The 25,855-nt window shown below is 37.0% G+C and overlaps 1 protein-coding gene across 4 annotated transcripts in view; it reads right to left on the reverse strand.

Annotated features, from left to right (window-relative positions):
* The window catches only part of FAM53B (family with sequence similarity 53 member B), a 131,428-nt gene that overhangs the window by 43,976 nt on the left and 61,597 nt on the right, over positions 1 to 25,855 (reverse strand). For all 4 annotated transcript variants that reach the window (XM_088131879.1, XM_088131875.1, XM_088131876.1 and 1 more), the window contains exon 5: positions 23,420 to 24,198. In XM_088131879.1, the coding sequence (XP_087988005.1) occupies positions 23,420 to 24,198 (779 nt within the window). The remainder of the gene's footprint in view (positions 1 to 23,419; positions 24,199 to 25,855) is intronic.

The raw sequence follows: 25,855 nt of genomic DNA on the forward strand, positions 1-25,855 counted from the left end.
GTGTAGTATGGCTAGAGGACCTGAACAATTAAGGTTTGATTTAGTTTTGTTTAGTTTTGTTTCTACTGATCTTCTGTCCTGTACTTTGCAGTTACTAGTTAGTGGCCAACATCTCAAATAAGCTTCTCCATAATCTGTTTTGGATGTCAGGCAGCTCCTGTTTCTATACAAAGGTCGGCCTTACTGACTTTCATTCCAATTTTTAGTCACACAACACCGTAAAGCAATTCTATGAAGGCGAGAATGTTTCTAGGAAAATTATGCAATATAAACTCCCCTTTTCAAAAATAACTCTCCACCAAGTTTAATGGAGTTAATGCCAAGTAAGGAAAAGTAGAATTGCAAACTAAGAGCACTAAGAAAGGACAGATCATTCCACATTTCCAAATCACAACAACAACAAAAAAGAGACAGATATTAAATGGGCCACTACTTTAGGGAACTGGTTTCAGATTTCCATAATAATCCAATTATGGCACATGCAGTTCTGTAACATTTTCTAAATGACCTATCACCTCAAACTGTCTAGACAGCTCAACAGTCCAAGACTAGCCCTGAACTACATTGACATGTGCACTGGGTTGTTGGTACATGGGATTGAAATAGGTGTCTCAGGTTCAGACATAAATCAACCAGACTGACAGGTCTGCCATTCATTAGGAACAACACTTCTAAGGATTACATGGAGGATACACTGGGGAGAATAGAATCAGCTATTTCAATATTCCCTTTCCCTAACTCATTTCTTTCTCAAATATTCTAAATCATGAAAGTATTATTTATGCATCAGTCTTAATTCTACTTTCATTGACCCACTGTAGAAGTGATATATTTTGTACAGTACCCATATTTTTTTTAAAGATTCTAATTTAAAAGAACACAAAAATATTTTGAAAAAAATTAAAAATCAAATTTAAAAAATTGCTCCCATATAGCTTTTTGTATTTGAAAAGTATCCAATACGGTCAAGAACTAACAATTGCATAAGCAAACACTTTATTTAAACCAAAATAAAGCTGAAATTTTTAAAAGCTCGAAAGTTACCTAGGAATAACTTTATATAAACTACAACAAAGCCTGTCTACCCATATTCTATTACAAATTGAATGAATAAATATTGATACTTTTCAAATCCCAGCATTATCACTCAGACAATTGCTTTAACTAAAATTAAATAATGATAATGCCTCATATGGTTTTTCTCCTACAGTATAAGTCTGATGGAAAACTGAATCACTTTCACTTCTAAGCAAAATTACCAGTTATTTAAGTAATTTCAGTATATGTATAATAAATACCGAGCCCAGCCACAACCATTCAATATTCATCTTTCCAACTAAAGCATATGTGATAGAACTCATCTACTAATGAATAGGAAGATATGAAGAAAGCAAAAGGAGGTCTTGCCATTGTTCCTCATTGTGTACTATTATGGAATAACATGAGTAACAAAGTACAAACTGTACCTTTAGATACTCACAGATCAAATTGCATACTACATCAAAGCCGTGTATACTAGATGGTGATCCAAGACTGCATATATTTATTGCCAGATTAAATTTAGCCTATGTGCCAAACAATCAAAACTAACATACTAGATGTGACTAGCTTATATATAAACCATTAACACATCCTAGCTGGAAAAGGGGAAGACAAACAAGGATGACACATGATTGATAATGGAGCTCTAATTTGTTGGCATTTTCTAAATCTTGGTCTTCATTTCATTTTGCATTTCCAGCACTTACTGCGACTATACACAGTGACAGCCACTCTTCTAGCAATTCCTGTTTTTAATATCACAACTTAAGCAGAACAAGGGCAGGATTCTTCCAACACCCTTTTTGCTTTCAAAATTTGGTCCAGCTTCTTTGTAATATCAAAATTTCCCTGCTGCTATGAAAATTAGCTCCACCAAACTTAAGAATGTTGACTTCAACTTGTCAAATCCTGCTGTGTTCTTCTCTGCAAGTTAGCATATTACTCCCACATAGAGGCAATTTGACTTCTGCATCTGCTTTGGTAAAACTGTTTTCTTTGGAATAATAAATAATAATTTTTAAAAAACCTTCAAAGAAAATATTTATAGTTTTAGTCCTACTCTCAGTCATATCAGTGACAATCCTTCTAATGTCCATGAGGAATTAATTACACTTTGTTGTTCTATTTGCCTTTAAATGTAGCCTTCCAGTACAATAATTGAAAAACCTGGATTTGTTGTGTTGACTCCCATCATGATGGGATGTGATACCCACTGTTCAATTTACAACTTGTGGGAACTCCTTAGCACTGGAAGGGTATGTTGTTTCAGTAATATGGGCAAAAGTGAATCACAGGCTAACCTGTACCAGAATACTATGGGTATGGTGTGGTGGAGATTATATCTCCCTTGGCACCCAACAAACTCTCCCTTCCACTCAAATGTAATTTTTAAGAATCTTAAAAATAATTAAGTGTGAACCTAGTTTGCTACAAAACAAACATTAACTTCCAATTCTAATATAGTACTAGATCTTCTAGTATCTCAACCCCATAGGCCCAGAAACATTCTCTGAACATGCAAACATCAGATGGCCACAATCTGGTGATGTCTGCCTATTTGACAGAAAAAAAGAAGAGAAAGAAGGAAGGGTGAGAAATAACTTCACCAGGTTGCCTTCTGGTTAATGGGTGTTTTGTGAGTAACCCTACCCCCATAGCAGCTCTTTTGTGACAGCAGTCAACATATTTTCAAAATTCCAAATGGGGCCACTGGCCCAAAGAAATTGCCTAGCCTTAGCAGTCCATGTTTTGGTAACCTCTAGGTTAGCTCTGCATGGGACAGCCTTTGAAGACCATTCAGAATGCCATCAGTTCAGAATGTGAACAGCTAGATTACTAATGGGTACCAGGTGTTACAATGGTATTATGCTGATCTCTACCAGCTGTACTGCTCTCAGCCCTCTTTGCAAGCACAACTGAACAAGCTGATTTTGACCTCTTGAGGCTTTTATATGAAGTTAGAAATGCAATTTGGATATTGCAAATTTGTTGCATCATGGGTAGACAAGTCCTCAAGCAGAGGCTTCCTGAAAAATAGTTTGCAAGACACAGATCTTATAAAACACAATAGGAAAATCCCAGTAGTAGTAATATTAAAGTTAAAAGGAAGTTAGAAGGCAGAAGATTTGTTGAGAGAGGCATACAGAACCACACCATTTTCAGAGAAGAAAGGAAGAACTTTTCCTGAATCAAATGAGTTATATTAAGAGAACGCCAAATCTTTCTGCACTTTTTCCAGCAACACATTTCCATCTTTACGTATAATGAAAACCATTTTTAACTAAAATGTCCAAGAACATCCTTAGAGAATAATTGTCAAAAATGCAAATAAAACACAGTTAATGTTTGCTTTTGCATCCTGTCCCAGGAATAGCTGGCTTCATGAAAGGTTATTTCCTTTAAAAAAGAAAAAGAGGATGGTGCTTCAGACCAGCTTCCAGGTTTTGTTACCATTACACCAAAGAAATTGCATTTGCATTCATTTAAAATACCCTTGTGTTATACTGATGAATTATTTTTTTCCTTCAGTATTTTTGCTCTCCTTATGCCCTTCTATTTTGAGAAAGGAGTGAGGAAAATGCTAATGGATAGCACACTAGATCCCAAAGACAACTTGACCAAGCATATGTATTTTACCAAACAGTATTTCTAAATAGGATTTCTTGGGATTTTAGGGTTTAAAATAACTGAGAATGTACTATTAAAATCCAATAATCAGGTCTTAATAAATTTTAGCTGAGGTTAGGAGATGGGGATTAGACAAAATAATAAAACTAGGAGAACAAGGACATGCAGTACTTGCTTCTGTAACCTTAAATCTGGAATGGCTCTATGAAATATAGTAAAACAGGGTGACAGGGCTGGGAAGGTTGTCTAAGTATCTGCTGAAAGAACAGAGAAAAAGATTTTGCTGCTATTTCATATTATTTCAGATAGCAGATGGTAGGGAGCTATCCAGAGGGTATGGATTTTGCTTCTTTAAAAAGCTCACAAAAAGTAATAAAAAGATACTGTTAAAATATCAAAAAAAGTTACTATTCAATTGGATTACTTTAGCAACATTTATTGTAAGAACAATGATTATCTGTAAGGAATGGATCTGAGAAAAAACTACATCACTGCACAACTACAACTGCAGAGTTATACTTCAGCTCAGACTGTACCACACATATTTCTATATCATATGGTAAAAATGCTTCATGATACACATTCCTTTTCTGTCCAATGACCATTAATCTTGCTCTGAAAGTTATGAAAAAGCAACTCAGATTTCTACCAGGCTTTCTCAACCAATTTGTTGAACTTCTATACTTCTGCCCAAGTAGCTTTTAGTTATGCCAGATGGGGTTATGGGCATAGGTGTCTGTAGCAAGCCAAGATTACATTGAAATGGCACATGCACAATGTCATCATGATGCAAATCCTGCCTTTAGGTATTTGCGTCCTGATATCTAACACAAGTTGTTGATTTTGAATCATGATACATGTTTTGTCACTTGCCTCCCCACATTCCCCCCCTGTGGTTATGAGAACTGGGGTCCAATACATTTAAGGAGAGGTTAGCTGGAGCAAACTTTTTTTTTTCCTTTATCTGCGCTCAGTCGTTACCGACTCTGCAGTGACTGCTTGGACGAGTCCTTGCAGTTTTCAAGGCAAGGTGTTTCGGAAGTGGTTTGCCAGGGCCTCCTTCCTAGAGCAGAGCCCAGCTGGCGAGCGCAGGAGGCGGGGTTTCCGTTGCCTTGCGCCCTTTTTGGGTGTGCGCAGTTTTTCGCGCTTACCGGTAACTGCTCCCGACTCCTTTTGCAAGGCGCCGCCAGCATTTTTCCTCCCACCAGAGTGAGAGTACCCATTTATCTACTCACGTGAGTTTTCGAACTGTTGGGTTGACAGGAACTGGGGAGGAAACAGGAGCTCACCCTGTTAACGCGAAGGCTGGACTCGAACCGCTGAAGCGTCAACCATTTCTGGCCGGCAACTTTCAGCATCATTAAGCCGCTGTGCCACCGCGTCCCCCTTGGAGCAAACTAATTTACTCCAAATAAATGTTTCATGTCAGACTGCTACTATCTGATTACACATCTCTTTAGGAAGCTATGGAAACTTCCAGTCTTCCTAAAAGGGGAAGAGACATTTTCTTCTAAAAGGATTTACAATTTGAAGAATATGAGTACTCTACTGTGTAGCCCATTAAATGGATTCTAAAGCAAGCAAGCAAGAGAAGCAGTTGTATTCTGCAAATCAAAGTACTGCTACTGTATTATTCAATAAATACTAAATCTAATTGCTGACCAGAATTATGTTCCATTATTGGGTATAAAAATTCCCTTCCAGGACACAAACTGATCTGATACTGGCTCCCCTCCATATTTTTTTGTTCTGCTGCCATATCACTCTCAAGACTCACTTTACTTAAGTTGCAAAGGCAGAAGCAACTTAATAGGGTACTACTAAATAAAAGTTCACACATTCATTTTGTAAATCTCCCTCTTTTGATGTATTCTTTGCATCTAAGACAGAATGTAAGGCTTCAGTGCAGCCAAAGCATCTATCCCAGTGTGGTGTTGTTAAGCAATTCTCCATTATACTGAATCTACTAATTTCCACAGCCAACCCACATAGGTTACATGTTACATTTGTTTGTTACAACTATGCCTGGTGATAAACTTAGAAACCTGCAAGACTGTAAATCACTAGCTGAATTGGAAAAAAAAGGTATCACTTCATTTCCATATTTCTCATTCAGTAGGACTAACAGAGTTTGCAGGAGTCTAATTCAGAGAGCACAAAAAGACCCTTCTGCAACAGTACCTTTCACAAGGACCCTCTATTTATCTGTTGAAAAATGCATAAAGTTACAGTCAATAAGAATATACATGAGTAACAGCTTTCAATAGCACTTCTTTAAAAAAAAGAGCTGACTCAAATGAAATATGGTATCAGAACAAACTAGGGCAAAATGCAAGTAATAAATAGAACAACATCTAGAGTATATAGAGTTACAGAGGATGATTCAGGCTAGCAGTGTTTTGGGAGACACTGTCAGCACTTGCACAGCATTTAAGTTGTGTCTTTCATTCTCCACTGCATCCCTGACCTCTAAGGATATAACTCTTTTACTTAGTTTCTTCATATGACACAAAATCTTGTTTTCACCAGCAAGCAACACCTTTACCTGACTTTATCTGTAACATGTTAGTTCTCAACCCACATGTCAACAGAAGTTTGAAGAGTTACCGTATCCAAGTAACCAGCTACATTCTTCCTTGTATACAAGGCTTACCTACAATCATTTAGGGCTAATTTGGCTGGTGGCGAAAAGATGCAAAAGAAATAGTTGCAGTTATCTACTGCTGGGAGGCTTGGAACAAGGAAAGGAATCCAGCAGCTACACAATTATATTGGCTCGTGGGCATACTGTAGTACAGTTTTGTATTTGCAGTAGGTGAGTGATATGATCAGCAACAGCCAACTGGGATCTGAGAACTAAGAATCATTGAAGGCATAGAACAAGCTTATCCCTTTTCTTAGGGGGGTTGATAAAACCTGGAAAAATGGTATGTCTGGATGGGAAAGGAAGTAAGTTATTGGAGATGGGATGGTTGATGATGAGAGTACTATTTTAATCTTTACTTAACACAGTAGATCTCAAGCCACTTGGCTGTGATTCTATAGAAATATAAAACAAGTCCATATTACAGCCAAAGGTCAATGGACATATATAAGCAATACAGTAATGCTGAGAATGGAGATACTTGGAAGTATAAAGTCTTGCTAGTTCACAAAAACCTAACCTAGTTTTGAGTTGCACTGAATTCTTCTGAATGTAGATCTGACTTGAAATGGGGACTGTCCCCAAACAACAATTTATGGCATTTAGTGAGTCTCATTAAAGAAAATATAAAACCTTACTTGATGCATTTCTTGAGCATGCTCATGGTAATAATTTTCTATGATTTGCAAGTTTAAAAAAAAAACTTTTAAAACTATATTTTTTCATATACAGTATTCCAAGTCAAGATATTTTAGAAATGAATGGATTTTGAGATGAATTATGGGGAATTTATATATCACAGTTTGTTAAGAGATCTCAACAATTTATCAACAGGCAATTATGTAGATGCAATAGATTAATCATCTCGTCTAATTATTACATCAGATAAATAAGATAATAAATAAGGAGGTAATATAAGGAAATAATATATATTTCTCATCAAGTACAGTAAGACTGGTTTACAAAGTAGCAAAATGTACATTGTTGGAAGTAGCCATCAGCTAATTATAGTCTAGGTACACCTTTTGGTTCTCTAATTAAAACAAGTATAGTTATCAGGGCTTTGGATTCAATTCCAAAAAATATGTTTTAGATCTGTCTGCAATTCAAGCCTCTTTTTTTTTTTTTTGTAGGATCACGCACCTGCCTTCTTCATCTGCCACATGCCAAGAAAAGATGCAGCTGAAGTGTAGACAGGTGCTATGCTTGCACTTAAAAAAAAAAAATCAAATCAGAATACAGCACAACTTTAATGGCTATGAATTCCCTACTTTCTCTATTGCCGTTCAGGGTCTAAATCCATTTGTAATCATTAGGACATGCCCATTTCTATGGCCAACTGCATTAAAAAGGTGTGACAGTGTTTACCTTAACCAACCACCTGTTGCTCTGCCACATTCCAATGGCCTCAATTACATTTGAGTGGTTTTCAGGACCATATCTAGAATGTGAAACCAGCAAGAGAGAAACACTTGGAGTTTGGAGAATCCAAGCAAGTGCCTCATCATTTGGCACTTTAATAATATAATCTTATTGTACTACTACAGACATATCTTTGCTGACAAGAATTAACTTCATGCCATTTCAGACTACAGCTAGTTTTAATGCCAAACATTTCATGCCACATAATCCACATTGCAGCTGTTGAAATTTTGTTACCAAATACATTTTCTACTTTGGCACAGGATTGTTTTTAACTCTCTTTGCTCAGAACATTGTTGTTGTTACTTTTGTTTCTTTGCTTCAATATTCTTTCCATTTTAATCTTCTAATGTTGGTTCCCTTCATGAAACCTGCTTTTAATTAATCAATTAAGGAAATTATGAAGCTTGATTTTTATGGCACGGAGTCCTTTCAGATAAGTACAATTTATTTATACAGGACAGATATTATCAACTTGGGGAAATATATGGTGGCAGATTGAATACAAACTATTACCTGCATGTCCAAGCACAAATATGCCATATTAAGGAAATAGCAATATACCTGGTAATTAAATAATTTATTAATCTGGGTCATTCATGCTAAGTCATAGTTTGCTTAATGCATGTCTGTTTTCTAGATTACAGAACAAGCTAAGCCATAAAGTGAATTCACATGATGAATTGGGATATGAGAATCCAGCCATTAAGTGACCTTTCTTATGTTACCTTGATTTATAAAAATCAAGATCCTAGCCTGAAATCTAAATTATATTATTAATGCCTTACACTCAATACAACAGATTTCTATCACTTTTTCATATTTGGTTTAGCAAATATAAAACCTTGGTTTAGCAAGTTTAGCAACGGATTAACCTTCATTAATTAAATTAATTAAGATAGGACAAAATTCATCCTGACCAAATGTTAAGCGAAGAAGGGTTGCATGGCTGTACAGAAATTTGACAGTGGTTTTCCAATGCTTCCACATTATGAAAATATATGTTTCAAGATTGGGCATTTTGTTTGGAAAATTTAGCTCTTTACAATTTAACAAATTCTTCATATATTGCTTTGCAAGTTCCCAACTTTACAGAACATTTGTTTTTATTCACTTAAAAGCGAGCTATCTTTTAATCTTTTTTTAAAAGTGCATATATTCACATATTCTGCTTAGCATTTCAAAGACTACTTTTGATAATGAAAGAATTATGCACAGTACTCCATTTTCAGTACTGCTCATCTCATTCCTCACGCAAAGCCATAGCTAACATGCTATTGAGATCAGGGTTTACTGTTCCAAATGTTACACAAAGAGGCATTACTTTAGCTTTTCTTTTCTTTTTTGCTGGATTAATATAACTGTTCAGGAACCTGGTGCTGTGTTTGGGGCACTTACCATACAGCTGCAGATACAAGATTTTTCCTCCTGTAAATGAAAAATGCAAATATGCACAACCCTAATCTTGACCTTAAATTAATCTTTTATAAGCAGCTCCCTTCTTACCTCTTCTGCCCCATTTCTTTGGGGAATCTGTCCATTTATGAACATTTGACCCTTACCATGCCAGGCCTGTTTCTTATTAATGATTAAGGCATAGCATATTTAGCACAAAGAACAGAATCTTTTTATTTCCTCTTTCCATATGCTCCTACATTAGCACGAAAACAAAGGCAGCCGTATATTCAACTGACAAATTGCTGTCTCAGTGCATTTGTCTGTCAAGGCTGCCTGAGAAATAAAGAATGAACATTTATGAGTCTGCAGAGCAGCTGTCTGCTAAAGAACTACACCTGCCCATTCTTTACAAGCACCACTGATAATCCAAGGGAGTCTGGCTATCTTGCCTACTACTGGCACTCAAGCCTAGAGTAAAAAAAAGTCTTTTGGGTCCGATGCCATCACTGTACAATTCACTACGTAATTTGCCATCCAAATCTACCCTTCTTAGGGCCCAGACATATTAAATTACTTCACAGCTGTGGACTCTGCTTCCTTGTGCAAATTCTAAATCCTGATGATTTCCAAGTTTTTCTCCAGTTCCAAGTCCTAAATCTTGATAATTTCAGGGCAAATGCAACTACAGACTCAAGATGATTTAGGAGGGATTCATTCATGTCTCCTAGGAAACATCTGGAAGTATAGTTCTCTAGAAAATGCTAAAGAAGTTTATAGAGAATTATCAACATGATCATGGCCATTAAATAGCCTAAAACAATAGTAACTTTGCAAATATGCCATTTGCTTGTTTTTAATGATGAAAATATGTTAGTTATCAACATTATACAGAAAGAAAATATTCAGAACAATTCTCCTTGCCCATACTGAATTAATACCAACTGTGTATTTTAGGAGTTGTAGTTTCAACACATGGAAAGTAGCAGGCTGAGCAAGGATGCAATATTGGATAGGATTTATATACATCTTCTTTGATCTCTAATCACTTACTAGTATCCCATATACATGCATCTATAAATATTCATTAATTCATACTCCTCATGCATTGACTATCTGCTGGACTAGAAGATGCCCATGTATCTAAAGATCTGGACTGGGACTAGAGTCTCTCTATATAAAAGTCTATACATTAGTTCATGTTTCTGTTTTATCAGGTATATTAGCTCTACCAAAGCTATGCTACAATTAGTTTTATTAATTTTTATTATATACTATTTTATAGTTCACAAGGTTTTTTTTATTTCCTGTCCCTATGGAAAACCATCATATATGTGTTAATCAACTTAAGAGGTGCAGACAAGCCAAGCAACATAAGACAAAGCTCATTTCTTCCAGAATCTTTTGTATGTCCTCCACAAACTTTAGTTCAATCGTTATCATGGATACTGAAGGCAATTCTACAGAGCACTTGACTTTCCATATAATGCAATAATCACCATGACACTGTAAGTGATGGTTTTTCTCCATTGTCAAGCAGCCACTATGTCATGAAATACAGGACAAAACTATCAAAATTCTAAGAATGTGAACTGGGGGCAGGACATAGTTATGGCAGGAAACTAACAACAAAAGCAGGTTTAACTCCACACTAGGCTTCCCACCTTTTGGTTCTTCTTTTAAGGATTCTTAATATAGAATAGGGTTGTAAGGAGCATAAGCTCAGCCAGCAGTTTTCCATTGTTTTAAAATTACAAACATTGATGACCTGTAGTTGGATTTGAACTGAGTCCCAGGCTCAAATCTTACTGGAAAAGACAGTACATGTATTTTTCAAATAAATAAATATTTGGTGGCTCAGGCAGACTTGAGTTTGTAAGGGGACATTATTTCTAAAATAGTACTTTACTCACTAGCTGCTGCGCCTGTTTCTTTTCACAATGGCTTTATCAAGGGATATAAAATTCTTGTTCAAGAAAACACAATGCATCTAGATGTCCATGAAACATTATGCTTAATGAATGTGTTAGCTTAGAACAAGTAGTAAGACATTACACTGCAACTTATTTAGCAATCCCTTATGGAAGTGGAGCCGTAAGCCTACTGCACATATACAAAGCTCCTCCATAAAAGATCTCCCACTTGCTTTAATAATGGGGATGACTTCATATGAGACAACTTATATGTAGAGAACTGCCTCCTTTATTAAAGTGAAGGGAGAATTCTGAATAGATAGACCCATGTATTTTATGTATGGATAGTGGTAAATAGTAAGGTTCTTCTAGAGTTGAGATTTGCATACTGAGCTGCCCGGTTTTCAAAATCAGGATGTTTCCTTACCCTGAATGAGAATAGACTGATGGGCCAGTATATCTAAATATTTACAGCCCAATCTGATGACTTTTCATTCCCTCAAGTGTAATTCATGCAATTGACATTAGATATTATTTTAGTACTATCATGCCTTTATGCTCCAAGTAATTTCTATTGGTTATTACTTTTTAGGCAATAAGATTTATATTCCTGCATTCTAGGAGAATTAGATTTTCCTGTGACTGACTTATTTTGAAAATCACTTTGCTTAAGGCTGCTGCCCTTCAAAAGGAGTACTGTTTTAAGTTTTGGTTGAAGTGTGGTGATTAACACACACTTTGAATCCATTTTTTTTAAAATTAAAGATGCTTCTCTGAAGCTTTAATCCTTAGCTTGTCTGCACATAATCATAATCAATACACAGACACACAAACTGTTTTTTTTTTCCCTCATAAGAAGAACAGGATGAAAGAGTTCAAGTATAGCTGAACTTTTCGGACGTTTTAAAGTGTCCAACCTCTATCTCCCATCCTTCATTAGAGCTTCAAAACCCTCTCAATTCAGGATTTACTCTTCATGTTGACAGTAACTATCATACATTTTAGATAGTAGGAGTTGAACAAACTGGCTACAGATCTCTGGCCACCACCTTAATTATGTTACCATCAGGGAAGCCATTAAGAAGCAATGTGGATCATATATGGACGTTCCATGCAATTATTTATTTTAAATGCATACTTATTGCCTATTGCAATTATTTATTTTAAATGCATACTTATTGCCTATTTAGAGTATATAATAAAAGGCTACCATATAAAATACATATAAAACACAATATAAAACACATCAAACTAAAACATTTATAGAACTGAACCAATAACTGTAATGGTTCCATCATCAATCTCAAATGCAATGGCAACTGGAAAAAAAAATTGATCAGATGCCTAAACTGTAACAAAGGCAGTATATTTTTTGGAGGGGGGGCAGAAAATTAGTGCTGTAACAGAATACCATAGTTCTGTATATGTGATGGAATGGAATTATGAAGGCCAGGCTCAGGGAGAAAAACATTTTCTTACATCTCCGGAGGAACGTGGGAGATACAAGAGGATGAGACTGGCATTACTTGGGAGCTGGGGTTTCAGTCTGGGAAGATTCTTGCTAGAGGTTGTAGCTAATAAACATAGCTGGACTGAATTTACATGGTCTCTTGGAGTTCCTTGGGCTAGGCCTGACAGTATAGTACTGAACCTCCATACCATACAGCAGGGAAGAAAACCCTCTACTTCCCCAGGTCACAGCAGTTGATAATAGTGGCTTGGAAGTTATTGTCTCTGTGGCTAGTTCCACAGATAATGCAAAGTAAGAATGTGGTTTCTTTCTGGCTTAGCCCATGGTTCAACAAACAAAGACTTCTTTGTTTGTGAACCAGATTCTGCACTTCCTTTCCTTTTACATTTACCATAATAACGTAACCCTTGTGCCCCATCTGCTTTGCTCGTTATAGCTCTGACCTTTCTCAGAGATCTGACAACCCTGCCATGACTTACCTGCTCCCTATGAGAGTTCAGCACACCCTACTGGATCAACAAGGATCATGGAACATGGCACCCATGCACTGAACTTGAATTGAAAATGATTTTATGATTTTAGCATAGGCTATTAAAATTGTGTAGACAGCTAAATTAAGTCATTTACTGTAGATACTTAACAGTTCCCTTCAAAGACTCAGCAATACCATTCACTACCTTCCTTCATCCTACTATGGCGAGAAGTTAATGTAATTCTATTGCATTACTCTACAATTCTATCTTCCTACTTCCCCAATCAAAGAGAAGTATGTCAAGGGCAACACTAGAACAAATTGTGCTTCTGTGCTCCTTTTTAGAGTTGTGGTTTGATTGATGTCTGGGATTAAAACAACACTAAAAAACGAAAAGGAGGGAAAGGAAGCTCTATGAGCAGCTGTTCTGCTGCTGCATGGACAAAGAGAAACAAACACAAAACCCCGCTTACTGTTCCTCAAATGCTAAAGTGAAGTGTTATATGCGCTGGGGGTTTTGAATACCTAAACTTGCCTGAGTACAATGTTTCTCACACATATATTTTTAAACTGAAAGCTTTTCAGCGTTCAAAGGATGCAGCAGCCTTCTTTTCTACTGCTCTGTAGGGGGCAGGAGGACAGGCTGTCCCTACAGAAGCTGTAGATATTTGCACAAATCACCCTAAAGTCACTAACAAAATACCTTTCAAAGAAGTGACAGCATTAAGGGCCAGTTGTATAATGTTTGGCACTCACAGGATAGGGGTTTTTTTCTCTCTTTAAAGAGACTGTATATATAACCATGCCTAACGGCTCATCCAAATTCCCACAGGAACCAAGATCCAAGTGAAATTTCAAATGGAGCCCCCCACCCCTCCATCTACCACCACAATCGCAAGAAATCTGGCAGAATTGCAACTAGCCGCTCTGAAAGTGGAAACACGAGATCTCTGCTTTGGCACCCAAGCAGATTCTATCTTGCACAAACCAGTTTCCAAGTCAACTCTACTATGCACATGCAAGATCAATATTAGTAATTATGAAGAGAGAATGTGAATACTGGGGTGTGCAGATGTGTTATACAGTGCATTCAGAAAGTATTCAGACCCCCTTCACTTTTTTCAATTTTGTTATGTTCCAGCCTGATACTACAATAGTTCAAATTCATTTTTTTTCTCATTAATCTACACTCAGTACCCGACAATGACAAAGTCAAAACAGAATTTTAGAAATGTCTGTAAATGTATGAAAAAGAAAAAACTGAAATATCATATTGGCATAAGTATTCAGACCCTTTGCAACAACAGTTGAAATTTAGCTCAGGTGCCTCTTGATAGTTGCTGAGCTGTTTCTACACCTTGATTGGAGTCCACCTGTGGTAAATTAAATTGATTGGACCTGATTTGGAAAGGCACACACCTCTCTATAGAAGGCCTCACAGCTGACAATGCATACTGTATCAGAGCAAAAGCCATGAGGTCAAAGGAACTGCCTGCAGAGCTCAGAGAATGGATTAGTGCAAGGCACAGATCTGGGGAAGGCTACAAAAAAAGTTCTGCTACACTGAAGGTTCCCAAGAGCACAGTGGCCTCCATAATTCTCAAATGGAAGACGTTTGGCACAACCAGGACTCTTCCAAGAGCTGGTTGCCCAGCCAAACTGAGCAATTGGGGGAGAAGAGCCATAGTAAGAGAGGTGACCAAGAACCCGATGGTCACTCTGACTGAGCTCCAGAGATCCTGTGTGGAGATGGGACAAAGTTCCAGAAGGACAACCATTACTGCAGCCCTCCACCGATCTGGGCTTTCTGGCAGAGTGGCTAGACGGAAGCCTCTCCTCAGTGTAAAACACATGAAAGCCCACTTGGAGTTTGCAAAAAAGCACCTGAAGGACACTCAGACTCTGAGGAACAAGATTCTCTGGTCTGATGAAACCAAGATCGAACTGTTGGCCTCAATTCTAAACGTTATGTCTGGAGGAAACCAGGCACCGCTCATCACCTGCCCAGTACCACCCCAACAGTGAAGCATGGTGGTGGCAGCATCATGCTGTGGGGGTGTTTTTCAGCAGCAGGGACTGGGAGACTGGTCAGGGTTGAGGGAAAGCTGAATGGAGCAAAGGACAGAGATCTCCTCAATGAAAACCTGTTCCACAGCGCTCAGGACCTCAGACTGGGCTGAAGGTTCACCTTCCAACATGACAACGATCCTAAGCATGCAACCAAGACAACACAGGAATAGCTTAGGGACAATTCTGTGAATGCCCTAGAGTGGCCCAGTCAGAGCCCTGACTTGAACCCTATTGAACATCTCTGGAGAGACCTGACAATGGCTGTCCACCGACGGTCCCCATCCAACCTATTGAGCTTGAGAGGATTTGCAAAGAATAATGGCAGAAAATCCCCCAATCCAGGTGTGCAAAGCTTGTCGCATCATACCAAAAAAGATTCGAGGCTGTAACTGCTGCCAAAGGTGCTTCAACAAAGTACTGAGTAAAGGGTCTGAATACTTAAGGACATGTGATATTTCAGTTTTTACTTTTTCATACATTTACAAACATTTCTAAAATTTTGTCTTCACTTTGTAATTATGGGGTACTGAGTGTAGATTAATGAGAAGAAAAAATGAATTTGAATGATTGTAGTATCAGGCTGCAACATAACAAAACTGAAAAGTGAAGGGGGTCTGAATACTTTCCGAAGGCACTGTAAGTAAGTGGTTACAAACAATCACATTTAACTTTCTTTCCGAAACCCCAGTGGGGGGAAGTATAATAGGCAACATGGCAATTCCATTTCAGCCTAGACTGTATATTTCTCATTACACTACTGGACTCAGATAGATTTATTCAGCATATTTGATACCCACAAACCACAAGAGAATTAGGACAGTAAATTATTTATGGAATATTGAGCAGATATCACCTTTACTCCATGATAATTTGGTAGATAATTGTACTGCTCCAATTAGCTAGTTGTTATATTCAAATTATCTCTTTTAGGTATACACATATACCACAAATTTAAATGAGTATAATACTGTGCAATATCCTAGGAATAAGGGCTAGTGTTAGAGTACCACATCTCTTCCAGTGAATCTTAAAGTATTTATTAAGTTTAGTATGATGCTTCAATTCTTAAGTGTGCTGCATTTGATATTTATGTAATAAAACATATCTTCTATAGGAATTCATATTCATCGTACTATTCCCTTTTGAGGTAAGCAACATTGTGCAGTTAAATACTACTTACAAAAATGTGGTAAACCATCACTCCTGGGGGTGGCTGATACTTTGATGATACTCCCAGAGTTACCACCAATTTTAACATCTACTCTTGGATTATATGTATTTTCTATTTATTTAGGATTATTTTATATTGTAACTTTAATTGATTTTATCCTCTTCGTAAACTTCCCAGAGTCGTTTTTTAATGAGATGAGTGGTGACAAATTTGATATATAAATAAATAATAAATAAACGAACTTAAAGGCATGAGATAAAAAGGAAAGGAAATCTAACTGATTTTAATTTACACCAACACCATTCAGTTCTCAATATTTTTCCTTTCTTGCAAACCACATATTCCCAAATTTCTAAAGATAAACTCTATTAATTTGAGATAAAAACTGCAGAACTTGTAAGGGTTCATAGTCTTATGAAAAATAAATTCAAGAACTAATGGTGCTGATAACTAGCCGGTAAAAGCACAACAACTGAAAGGTGCAGAGGAACAAAAGGGATCTTTGATCAATAACTCTTTTGCTTTTTTTTTTATTCACCTCAAATATATGAATTTTAGGTGATGAGCAAATAAGCAGTAATGCTGATTCCAGGCTTATCAAGGCTATAATCAAACATGTTTCAGAATGGTTAACATTTGCACTCTTCAGCCCAATTCTTCAATGGCAGGAAAACTCTGTACACATGAAAATATGTTAGTGGTATGTAATTATAGAGGATTTTTTTAATTATTATTTTGTAGAAAATAGTATAAGTATATACTGCAGTAATAGAAAAACTTTATAGTATGACAGACACAGGAATTGGTGATTTTTAAATGAAACAGTCTGTTTTGCAAGGAGTTGTTCAAACCAGCTTACAAACTATTTGGCAAAAAAGCATTTATTAAAGCCCATTACCATAGTTACGACAGTAATTAAAAAAAAAAAGATAATAGCAAATCAAATTCATCTATAGAATGCTTATTTACAAAGAAAGTTCCTCAACTGTCAGCAGAATACAGATAAAGAGAACTTAAGCTCTTTACAGGAAGACGTTCCCCACACACTGCTACTACTGTACTAAGAAAGCATTCTTGCACATAGCTACCAGCCATACTTCCACGGTTAACAGCATATACAAAAGGGGTACGAGAGTTAAAGAATGGGCAGTTTTCATGAGAGGAGCCAGGTTTTCATTATACTGACCACAGCGAGTTATCAAATGAAAGTGACAGTATATTCTGTATCTTATGCTCACATATCATATATGTTTTAATGTTATATGTGTTAGCGTGTGTGTTTTATTTTTTTTAGTTTGTTGTACACTGCCCAGAGTCACACTGTTTGAGTTGGGCGGCATTATAAATCTAGTAAGTAAATAAATAAAATACCTTGCCAATTAACTGGCAAAAAACTGATTGTGAATAAGTTAAGGATGGGAGATTCCCTTTTTGACCTTGAAGCATGACCACAGAATTGCTGCCTGGGTGGGAGGAGGGTACCGCCTCCTGTGTTCTCTGCTGGCTCCTTGGGGGAAAAAAAGCAGTGTTGGTTTTAATTTTTTTTTTTTTTTTTGCCTCTACTCTTTTCTACAAAGCCTACTTTCTAGGAATCTTTGTGATCTTTATAAACAGCAATAGAATATGGCTTACAAAAACCCTTTGAGGAGCAGAAAAAAACTGAACAACTTGCCTTGGTCACACAGAGAAAACTAAGGAAAGATTGAGAACAGGGACCCTAGTCTCCTGAATTACTCCAGCGCCTTAGGCAAAGTTCTTTTTTTGCCAGTCACTACAAATGATTTCCTTGTGCTCTACCAGAATACATACAAATATCCCAGTTCACTGTTGTATGAACTTTCACTACATCAATATGTATCTAATGTCCTTGCATAATAATACAGTTCTTCATAATAGGAACTTCTATTAGTGTCTGGGCAGTAAAAAAAAAAAAAAAACTCGACAGGGTAAAAATACCTAACCTTTAAAACCAGTTCTGTGTTTTGGATTACATTTTGGGTGAATGCTATTTTTTTTTTAAAAAAAAGATAAGAAAACTTAACTCAATAGTCTTCTAGTATTTCTAACGATGGACAGATGCAGCGGACAGATCCAGCAGTCTGAAGTATGTATTAACCTAAAAATACAGGTATTCCTTGCTTAACAGTGGTAATTGGGACCGGAATTTCCATCGCTAAGCAATGTGGCCATAAAGTGTGATGTCATGTGACTACATCATTTAGCGTTAGCAATCCCAGCAGTCCCCATTGCCATGGTGAAGTGAGGATCACAGGTTGTTAAGCGAAGACTTCATGTGACTGCAACTTCCTGCCACCTTCCCACAAGGAAAGTCAAAGGGGTTGCAAGTCCCAGTCACAACAAGCCTTTCCTTAGGCAGCTGGCAAGCAGGCTGGCGAGTGGGCGAGTGCTATGGAATGTGGGTGTGTAGGGGGTGGGTGCTGTGGTGTGATGCATGGGTAGGTGCTGTGGGATGAGCTCCTCAGGAGAAAAAGCAGCGACTTCCCAGAGTGACTTGCCAGCTTCCCCACTGACTTTGGGACACTGCAACCACTGTAAGTGCAAGCCAGTTGCCAAGCGCCCGAATCACGATCATGTGACCGCAGGGACGCTGTGACAGCCACAACTTTGAGGGCAGGCTGTAAGTCCCCTTTGTTCAGTGCTGTCATAACTCTGAACAGTTGCTGAATGAGTGGTTGTAACCCCAGGACTACCTGCACTGGAAACTCTCCAGTCGTCCAGCAATCAATTGTGAAAATGTCCTAACCTAATAGTCAGGATTAATAACTTCTGATACTTCTATCTCCCTTTTTAAAAGCATATCTATATTATATATCAGTGCATGCACATCAACTACATTTCCTGTCTCTATACATTTGTTAGGCCTAAAACAATCATTATCATCAAGGCAAGAAGGACTGAATGTGAGAAACTGTGACTTGTTTGAGGCTATTCAGTGTTTAAAGTATAATTAAAGCTTTCTTATTTTTCAGGATACAATACTTCTAACAAATGTTGGAAATTATTTAGATTTAGCATTTGTGTGAGAAGATCAAAAACTATTTCCAGATCCTTTTGCCCTAATCCATTTAAATCCTAGCCACAACTAGTTCTGGCCACCCCTTTTTCAGTTTTTTTTAAAAATAATTCTAATTGGCTACAGCTCATCTCTGAAGGAAATGCTTTCTGATCTCTTGTAAGGTAGATTTAAGACACAGAATTTTGCACAAAACAACACCAAAACAGCTGGCAAGCATTTGTTAATTTGAATTCAACTGATGGCATCTAACTAACTAATAAATTAGGAGAATATGACCATGTTTTTGATGTGTGTGTGTGTGTGTTGTTTTCTTTCCTTTCCTTTTCTTGCATTCATTAAAACCAGCATATGATGAAAAAGGCTGATCACAATTACAATTACATGGAAGCTTGCTTTGCCTGAATGCCTTCTTGTAGTATTCTATCAAGCTGGGCTTTTTAGGTCTCTGATTTGCCATTTGGGACTAATTTATTTAGTTCTTCCATCCAGATGGTGAGATCACACAAGGACCCACACAAGAGAAATTGTTAACTCCAAAGATGTGGTAGACGAGATCATGTATTGTTTTGCACAGTAGGAATCTTGCTGTACAGCAGAACATATTGTGTTGCTTTGCACCACTGTCAGATATAGTACCCCATCAATGTTTGGGGGCACCCTCAACAGAAAATTCACTTAAAGTGTGAAAATGCTACTTTCCCCATATAGCTATTTTATATACTCAATGGCACACAGGATTGTTCTCCTAACCTTACCAATTTTCAGGATAAAGTAGAAATATTAGAAAAGTATTTTAGCAATCAAATCAAATCTTTATTACGGTCATAGGCCAGTATTAAAAGTATTTTAGATTTTAATGTCCAGGACACTATAATTACTGAGGAACACAAAATTAATTTGGAGAATAACTAGATTTATATAACAAGCTGCGCTTAGTTTAGATTTATTAAAACTGAACTACATTTCTATAATTACAAGAAAGCTTGTATTATATTATCAAATTTTATTTCAAATCAACTTTTGGTACAGGGTGTTTGATCCTGAATAAATTCAGAGAGCAATAAGCTTAATGTGATTGTGATTTAAAACATACACATGATTTTCTACTAGTCGAAGACAACATTTACATATACAGTAGAAATAAACTGCGCTTACAGAATGAAACCTCTAGTTCATGGCAAACTGGAGACAACAATTTAACATTCTGCATCAATTAAAGTATCCTACACTGAGTCACTGTAACAGTTTAAGCCGGAACTACATTAGGCATGAATAAAAATTAAGATTAAATTGTTATTTAATCAGGAAGAACTATGGCTAGCGAATCAGCCAAGCCTGGGAAAATATGTCTATCATCACAGAGATAACTGGTATGTAAGAGGAGTCTTTAGTTAAGAAGGATCCACAAGCTATGATCCAATCTTTAAGAGTAAATAAATGCAACTATTCATTATACTCTGCATATCCAACTTTAAACTACAGATGGTCCATTACTTGGAAGTATTTCTATCTTGTATGATAAAATTTGATCTTGTCCCATTCAATTTTTTGAAGTGGGCAAGATATGAGAGAAACATGAATTGTTTATTGCCATTATTTTAAATTAAATGCATCTGCAGGGGGCTCTGCATTTGATCAGAACAATGTGAGTATAAAAGGATGGCTGTATCTTTCCATATAAGTTGTTTGCTCAATCAAAATCTCATGTAGTTCTCTAGCGAATCAAGTGAAAATGTTAATCAGAGCAATTAACTGGTAGGAATAGGGTTTAAACGTGTCTGGACATCGACTATATTTTAATTAACTGAGAGAGAGAAAGAGAGAGAGAGAAATACTGTAAACACATGACTAAAGTGCATGAACTGACTCATAACTGCTGAACTATAAAGTATTATTAAGGCTCATGATGCAATATATAAAGAGTAAGGTAGACTTGCTGTTTTCTTTAAGGTGACACATGGAAACCTACACTGATACTTGAGAAAGTCATTTAAATCACTGATGATTCTGAGTGGCTTAAATAATTGGGATTGGAACAAGAGTGTGTTTTTTGAACTTTGTTCTTCATTTGACACCACCACCACTCAATCTATGTTTAAGTTATCTCACTGATTTCATTGGGACCTAAGTTCAATTGGCAGATTAGATCTATACCCTAATATTTACCTTATGGTTCCAGCAATCTCCATGGAGGTAAATATAATAGCAATTCAAGTTTATCACTTTCCTTCCTTTATGTTTTCTTGGTAATACATGGGTTTTGTCATACGTTTTCCTATCCCAGAGCAATTTCGAAAGGCACACCTTTTCAATACAGTTCCACTTAATCTTCTTATCCCAATAAAACAACTGAAAGTCCCCCATGCTCTACTGAATGTACGCAAGATATACCTAAAGTCCTGCTGGTTAAAAAAAAAAAAAAAAAACTTAAGCAATACAAAGATTTGTTTCATTTAGAGATCCCTTTTCTAGCTCCTACTTGCATCTCTTCCTGGGATTCTTCCTTGAATACCCAGATATACCAGGATATAGACACAAAGAACTGTATATTCTGAATAGTTTCTACAAGAGAGTAAAAAGCTCTTCAGAGGTCCAAGTTGTAGAATTTCAACTTGGGACTCATAAAGCATAATAAGCTTTTTTTTTTTAAACTACTTATTCAGTTTATTGGCTAATAAAAGTAGCTTGGAATATTATATTTCACACATTTTCAAACAGCAAATTCCAAAGCGGTTTAATGTATTATTTACCCCTGAAGTCACCCAAGCATGTTATTTCCTTACCCTTTTTATTTACCAAACTTCACTAGGGAAGAAAAGATTTACACAAAAGCAAATCAACTTATTCAATCAGCCAAGGATATATAAAATGCATCACAAAAAGGAGGGGAGAAAAGAAGTTCATACAGTCAAGAGTCATTTTAATCAGGTTATGGAAATTAAAAAACTAAAGGAGCACTTGTTAAAGAAATCAGCTCTTAATAAAACCGTAGGAACATTTAGTGCAGTATATTTTATTCAGAAGAAATACCAACATTAGATACAATTCAAGGCAGCATATAGTCTAAGAAAGGCTAAAGCCTCCTGGAGATACAACAGCTGTTTTACATGCCTACAGCCAATGTTTGCAGTCTTACAGCTATGGAGGCCAGGGCACAGACATGTCATGGCAGCAAAACTGGAATTATGATACAAAAGCAAAATTAATGCACTGCTGGTGGGAAGCTACTTTTCAAGCCTGATTTATCTCTGGATTATACAAAGGTACCAATATTTTATTAAGCAGCATAAGCCTGTAACATTAATGACAACAGAACTGCTGAATCATAACACTAGTCACTAGATAAGAGAATGAAACTGATTCGGCATGCTGTTCTTTAAGAGTTTCTACAGCTCAATTACGCAGTGTACACGTTGTAGAACTACTTTTTTGCAAATATGTACTGAAAGTTAAAAAAATGTATGGGTGTCACATCCTCTGACAGTTCAGATCTCTTATCTGTTCAACTCTTTGGATTCCTGAGTGAATCGGAAAGTACTGCCACAGAAGAGAAGAGCAACAATTAAATGGAAAATTACAGAAATTATGACTCTGAAGTCAAAGCTCATTAGACAGTGAACTCCCTAGTTTGGAGAATTCAAACAGAAATTAGGTGAACACAGCCTTTGAGGTTTCCTCCACTTTCCACAGTATATACTCACCTCTTCAGTATATAAGCACCTCTTCAGCAGTTTTATATAACAATGTAAGGTTAAAAAATATTGCCAATACCTTTCTTCCTAAAGGAAAACAACTCAGTTTCAATAATGCCGAACTGTAATAAATGCTAAATTTATTGGAATGTTAGATTATAAATGGAATTAAGTTTTCAAAATATAATTTTTTGAAACAGAACTTTTCAGAATAAAGACGAAAATAGTCTTCAAACTCAGGGCTGTTAGAGGAAATATTAATTACAACAACCATGAATTCTGACCCATGCACAAACAGAAGATATGGAATTTAACCAGGTAAAGAAACTATTCAGTTTTCTGAGTTTTACCGCACAACAGTGTCAAAACAGTGTAGACTTTTATATATAAACAAACCCCTCAGTTGCTTTGTAAATGTCTGGCCTGACCATGCTATTCCCAGTGTGAGGTAATCAACTCTTACCTGTGTCATCTTGACAAGGTCCAGTGAAGGTCTTTGTTCCTTTACCTCTTCAGGTCGTCTTCGTTTAATTCCAACTTTCTTGTCATTAAGGACACATGGTTGAGACCGACTTCGAGAAAGTCCATTGGAGCGCCTTGTCAGCTCTGGTGTTGAGGCAGGTGTGCTGTTTGCTGAGGGCAGACAATATTCCGAAAAGGAAATTTGATCATGGGAACAAGAGAGTGATCGTTGGATATCAATCCTGCCACTCTCGGAAGAGCTGTGATCATTACCCCAAATATCACTTGTCTGTCCGTATGTGGCTGACTTTCGCATTCCTTGACATGGCTGACACCCAAATCTGTTGTTAAATCCCATCTGGTCATATGATGAGGAAAGAGTGCTTGACCTGGAAGGAAGGCTAAAGCTTGAACTTCTCTGCATGGTTGTGAATCCATTGGAGTAGCGCTGCACACTTCCCCCACTATAGCACCGTCTCTTTTCTACAGGAGTCCAGACCTTTGATCCTATAGGCCTCCATGAAGCCCGGCAACTAGACATCTCATCAGAAAAAGAGAGTGATCGGCACTGGCGTTTGCTGGGAGGTGCTGAAGGATTGCAATTGCGGTCACTAAGGCTGAGATCCTTGATCAAGTTGGTCACTGAGCATGTGTTAGCTGGCTCTCTCTGCCATAAGGAGCTTTCGTCACTTTTGTCAGGCAAGCAGTCCCAAATGTTGGCACTTGGCTGTTCGACCTGAAGGGGATATTTCCTGCTGAGATCTCTCCATCTGTCATTTTCTAGTTTTAAACAATAGAATAATATACACTCATTAGTGCCAGTTACGCCTATGGTTCTCTTCCCATATCAGTAAAAAGCATAATACATTAAAAAAAAAAGGTCTCATGAGACTCCTTAGGATTAATCCTTAGGATTTAATTTCGGAGGTAATTGAATTAAAATGGAGCATGACACAGGTTAGTTACCTGAGACTAAGACCAGCAAAGAACAATGAAAAGAAACAGCTATGTGCTGGGTATGACAGAAGGTGAGTAACTTTTGACAAACTACATTTGGAACATGTTGTATCCATTTCTTCCACAAGTCTAACTTCTTTGTTCCAATTCTCACTCCCATCTGCCCGCTATACACTACAGGTGAGAAAGTCAGTTGTGGTTTCAAGTTCCGGCTGCTGGTTTCCCTGGCAGTGTTTTGGTATGTGATTCTATTTCATTCTAGGAAAGAAGAGGAATGACATTTTGTTCCCATGGGAACATGAAATGAAGAACCGTGGATGCCATTTTTAATCTACACGATTCCCACATCAATTGCAATGGGAAAAAAGGTGTTTCGGACATAGGTATCTGCCTTAACAAATTGGGAATTGTTTTTAGTAACAATAAAATAGGCTAGAAATGTTATCATTAAAAATAAAATGAACAGTTACTGTGGGATTTTTATGGAAGTGAATCCAAAATGACGAGAGTCAGTGAATTCGGGAAAAACAAATAGGCTCTACATGAATCAACAGCATATTTCAGCAACTTCAGTGTTCAATGATTTAATGGCTGCTTTAACTGTCATCTGCAATTGGATGATCATACAATCCAATCAAAACACTGAGATCTGTTATGTATACTATTTTGAAATGTGGCTTGTTTTTTTCTCATTTTAAGGAATACAATGTAAAACTGGTAATGCACATTAAACAATTACATCTCAACTGAGATATCACTTATTATCCTACTGCAGTGTTTCCCAACCTCAGCAAGTTTGAGATGTGTGGACTTGCTGGCTGGGGAATTCTGGGAATTGAAGTCCATATATCTTAAACTTGCTGAGGTTGAGAAACACTGTCCTACTGTATTAGCTACAGCCAACAGAGCATTCTCAGGTTAGGTCACCAGACAAAAGAGAACAAAAACAGAAGCCAGTTGTGCTGGCAAGCTGCTTTGGGTCTGGGGTCTAGTCCTCACATTTTATAAAAGGCCTTGCTAACTCTACATAAGAGGGTACAGGATGCATCAGTATTTTAACACTATTTCTATATAATTTATAGAACAGATAAATTATGCCCACATTATTCACTCCTCCCCAGCTATATTGGCAAAGTTGCCTAGTGCTATACTACATGCATGTTTTTACCATACCATACCATACCATACCATACCATACCATACCATACCATACCATACCATACCATACCATACCATACCATACCATACCATACCATATACCATACCATATACCATACCATACCATACCATACCATACCATACCATACCATACCATACCATACCATACCATACCATATACCATACCATATACCATACCATACCATACCATACCATACCATACCATACCATACCATACCATACCCCACCTTTATACAAAATGTCCAATAAAGAAATAACTTCAAATTCCGGCCGTGAAAGCCTTCGACAATACAAATAACTT

Source organism: Python bivittatus, unplaced genomic scaffold (genome assembly GCF_059951505.1).
Source record: "Python bivittatus isolate LINGU-HERP-01145 unplaced genomic scaffold, Pbiv_v1 ctg000980_np1212, whole genome shotgun sequence".
Lineage (NCBI taxonomy): Eukaryota > Metazoa > Chordata > Lepidosauria > Squamata > Pythonidae > Python > Python bivittatus.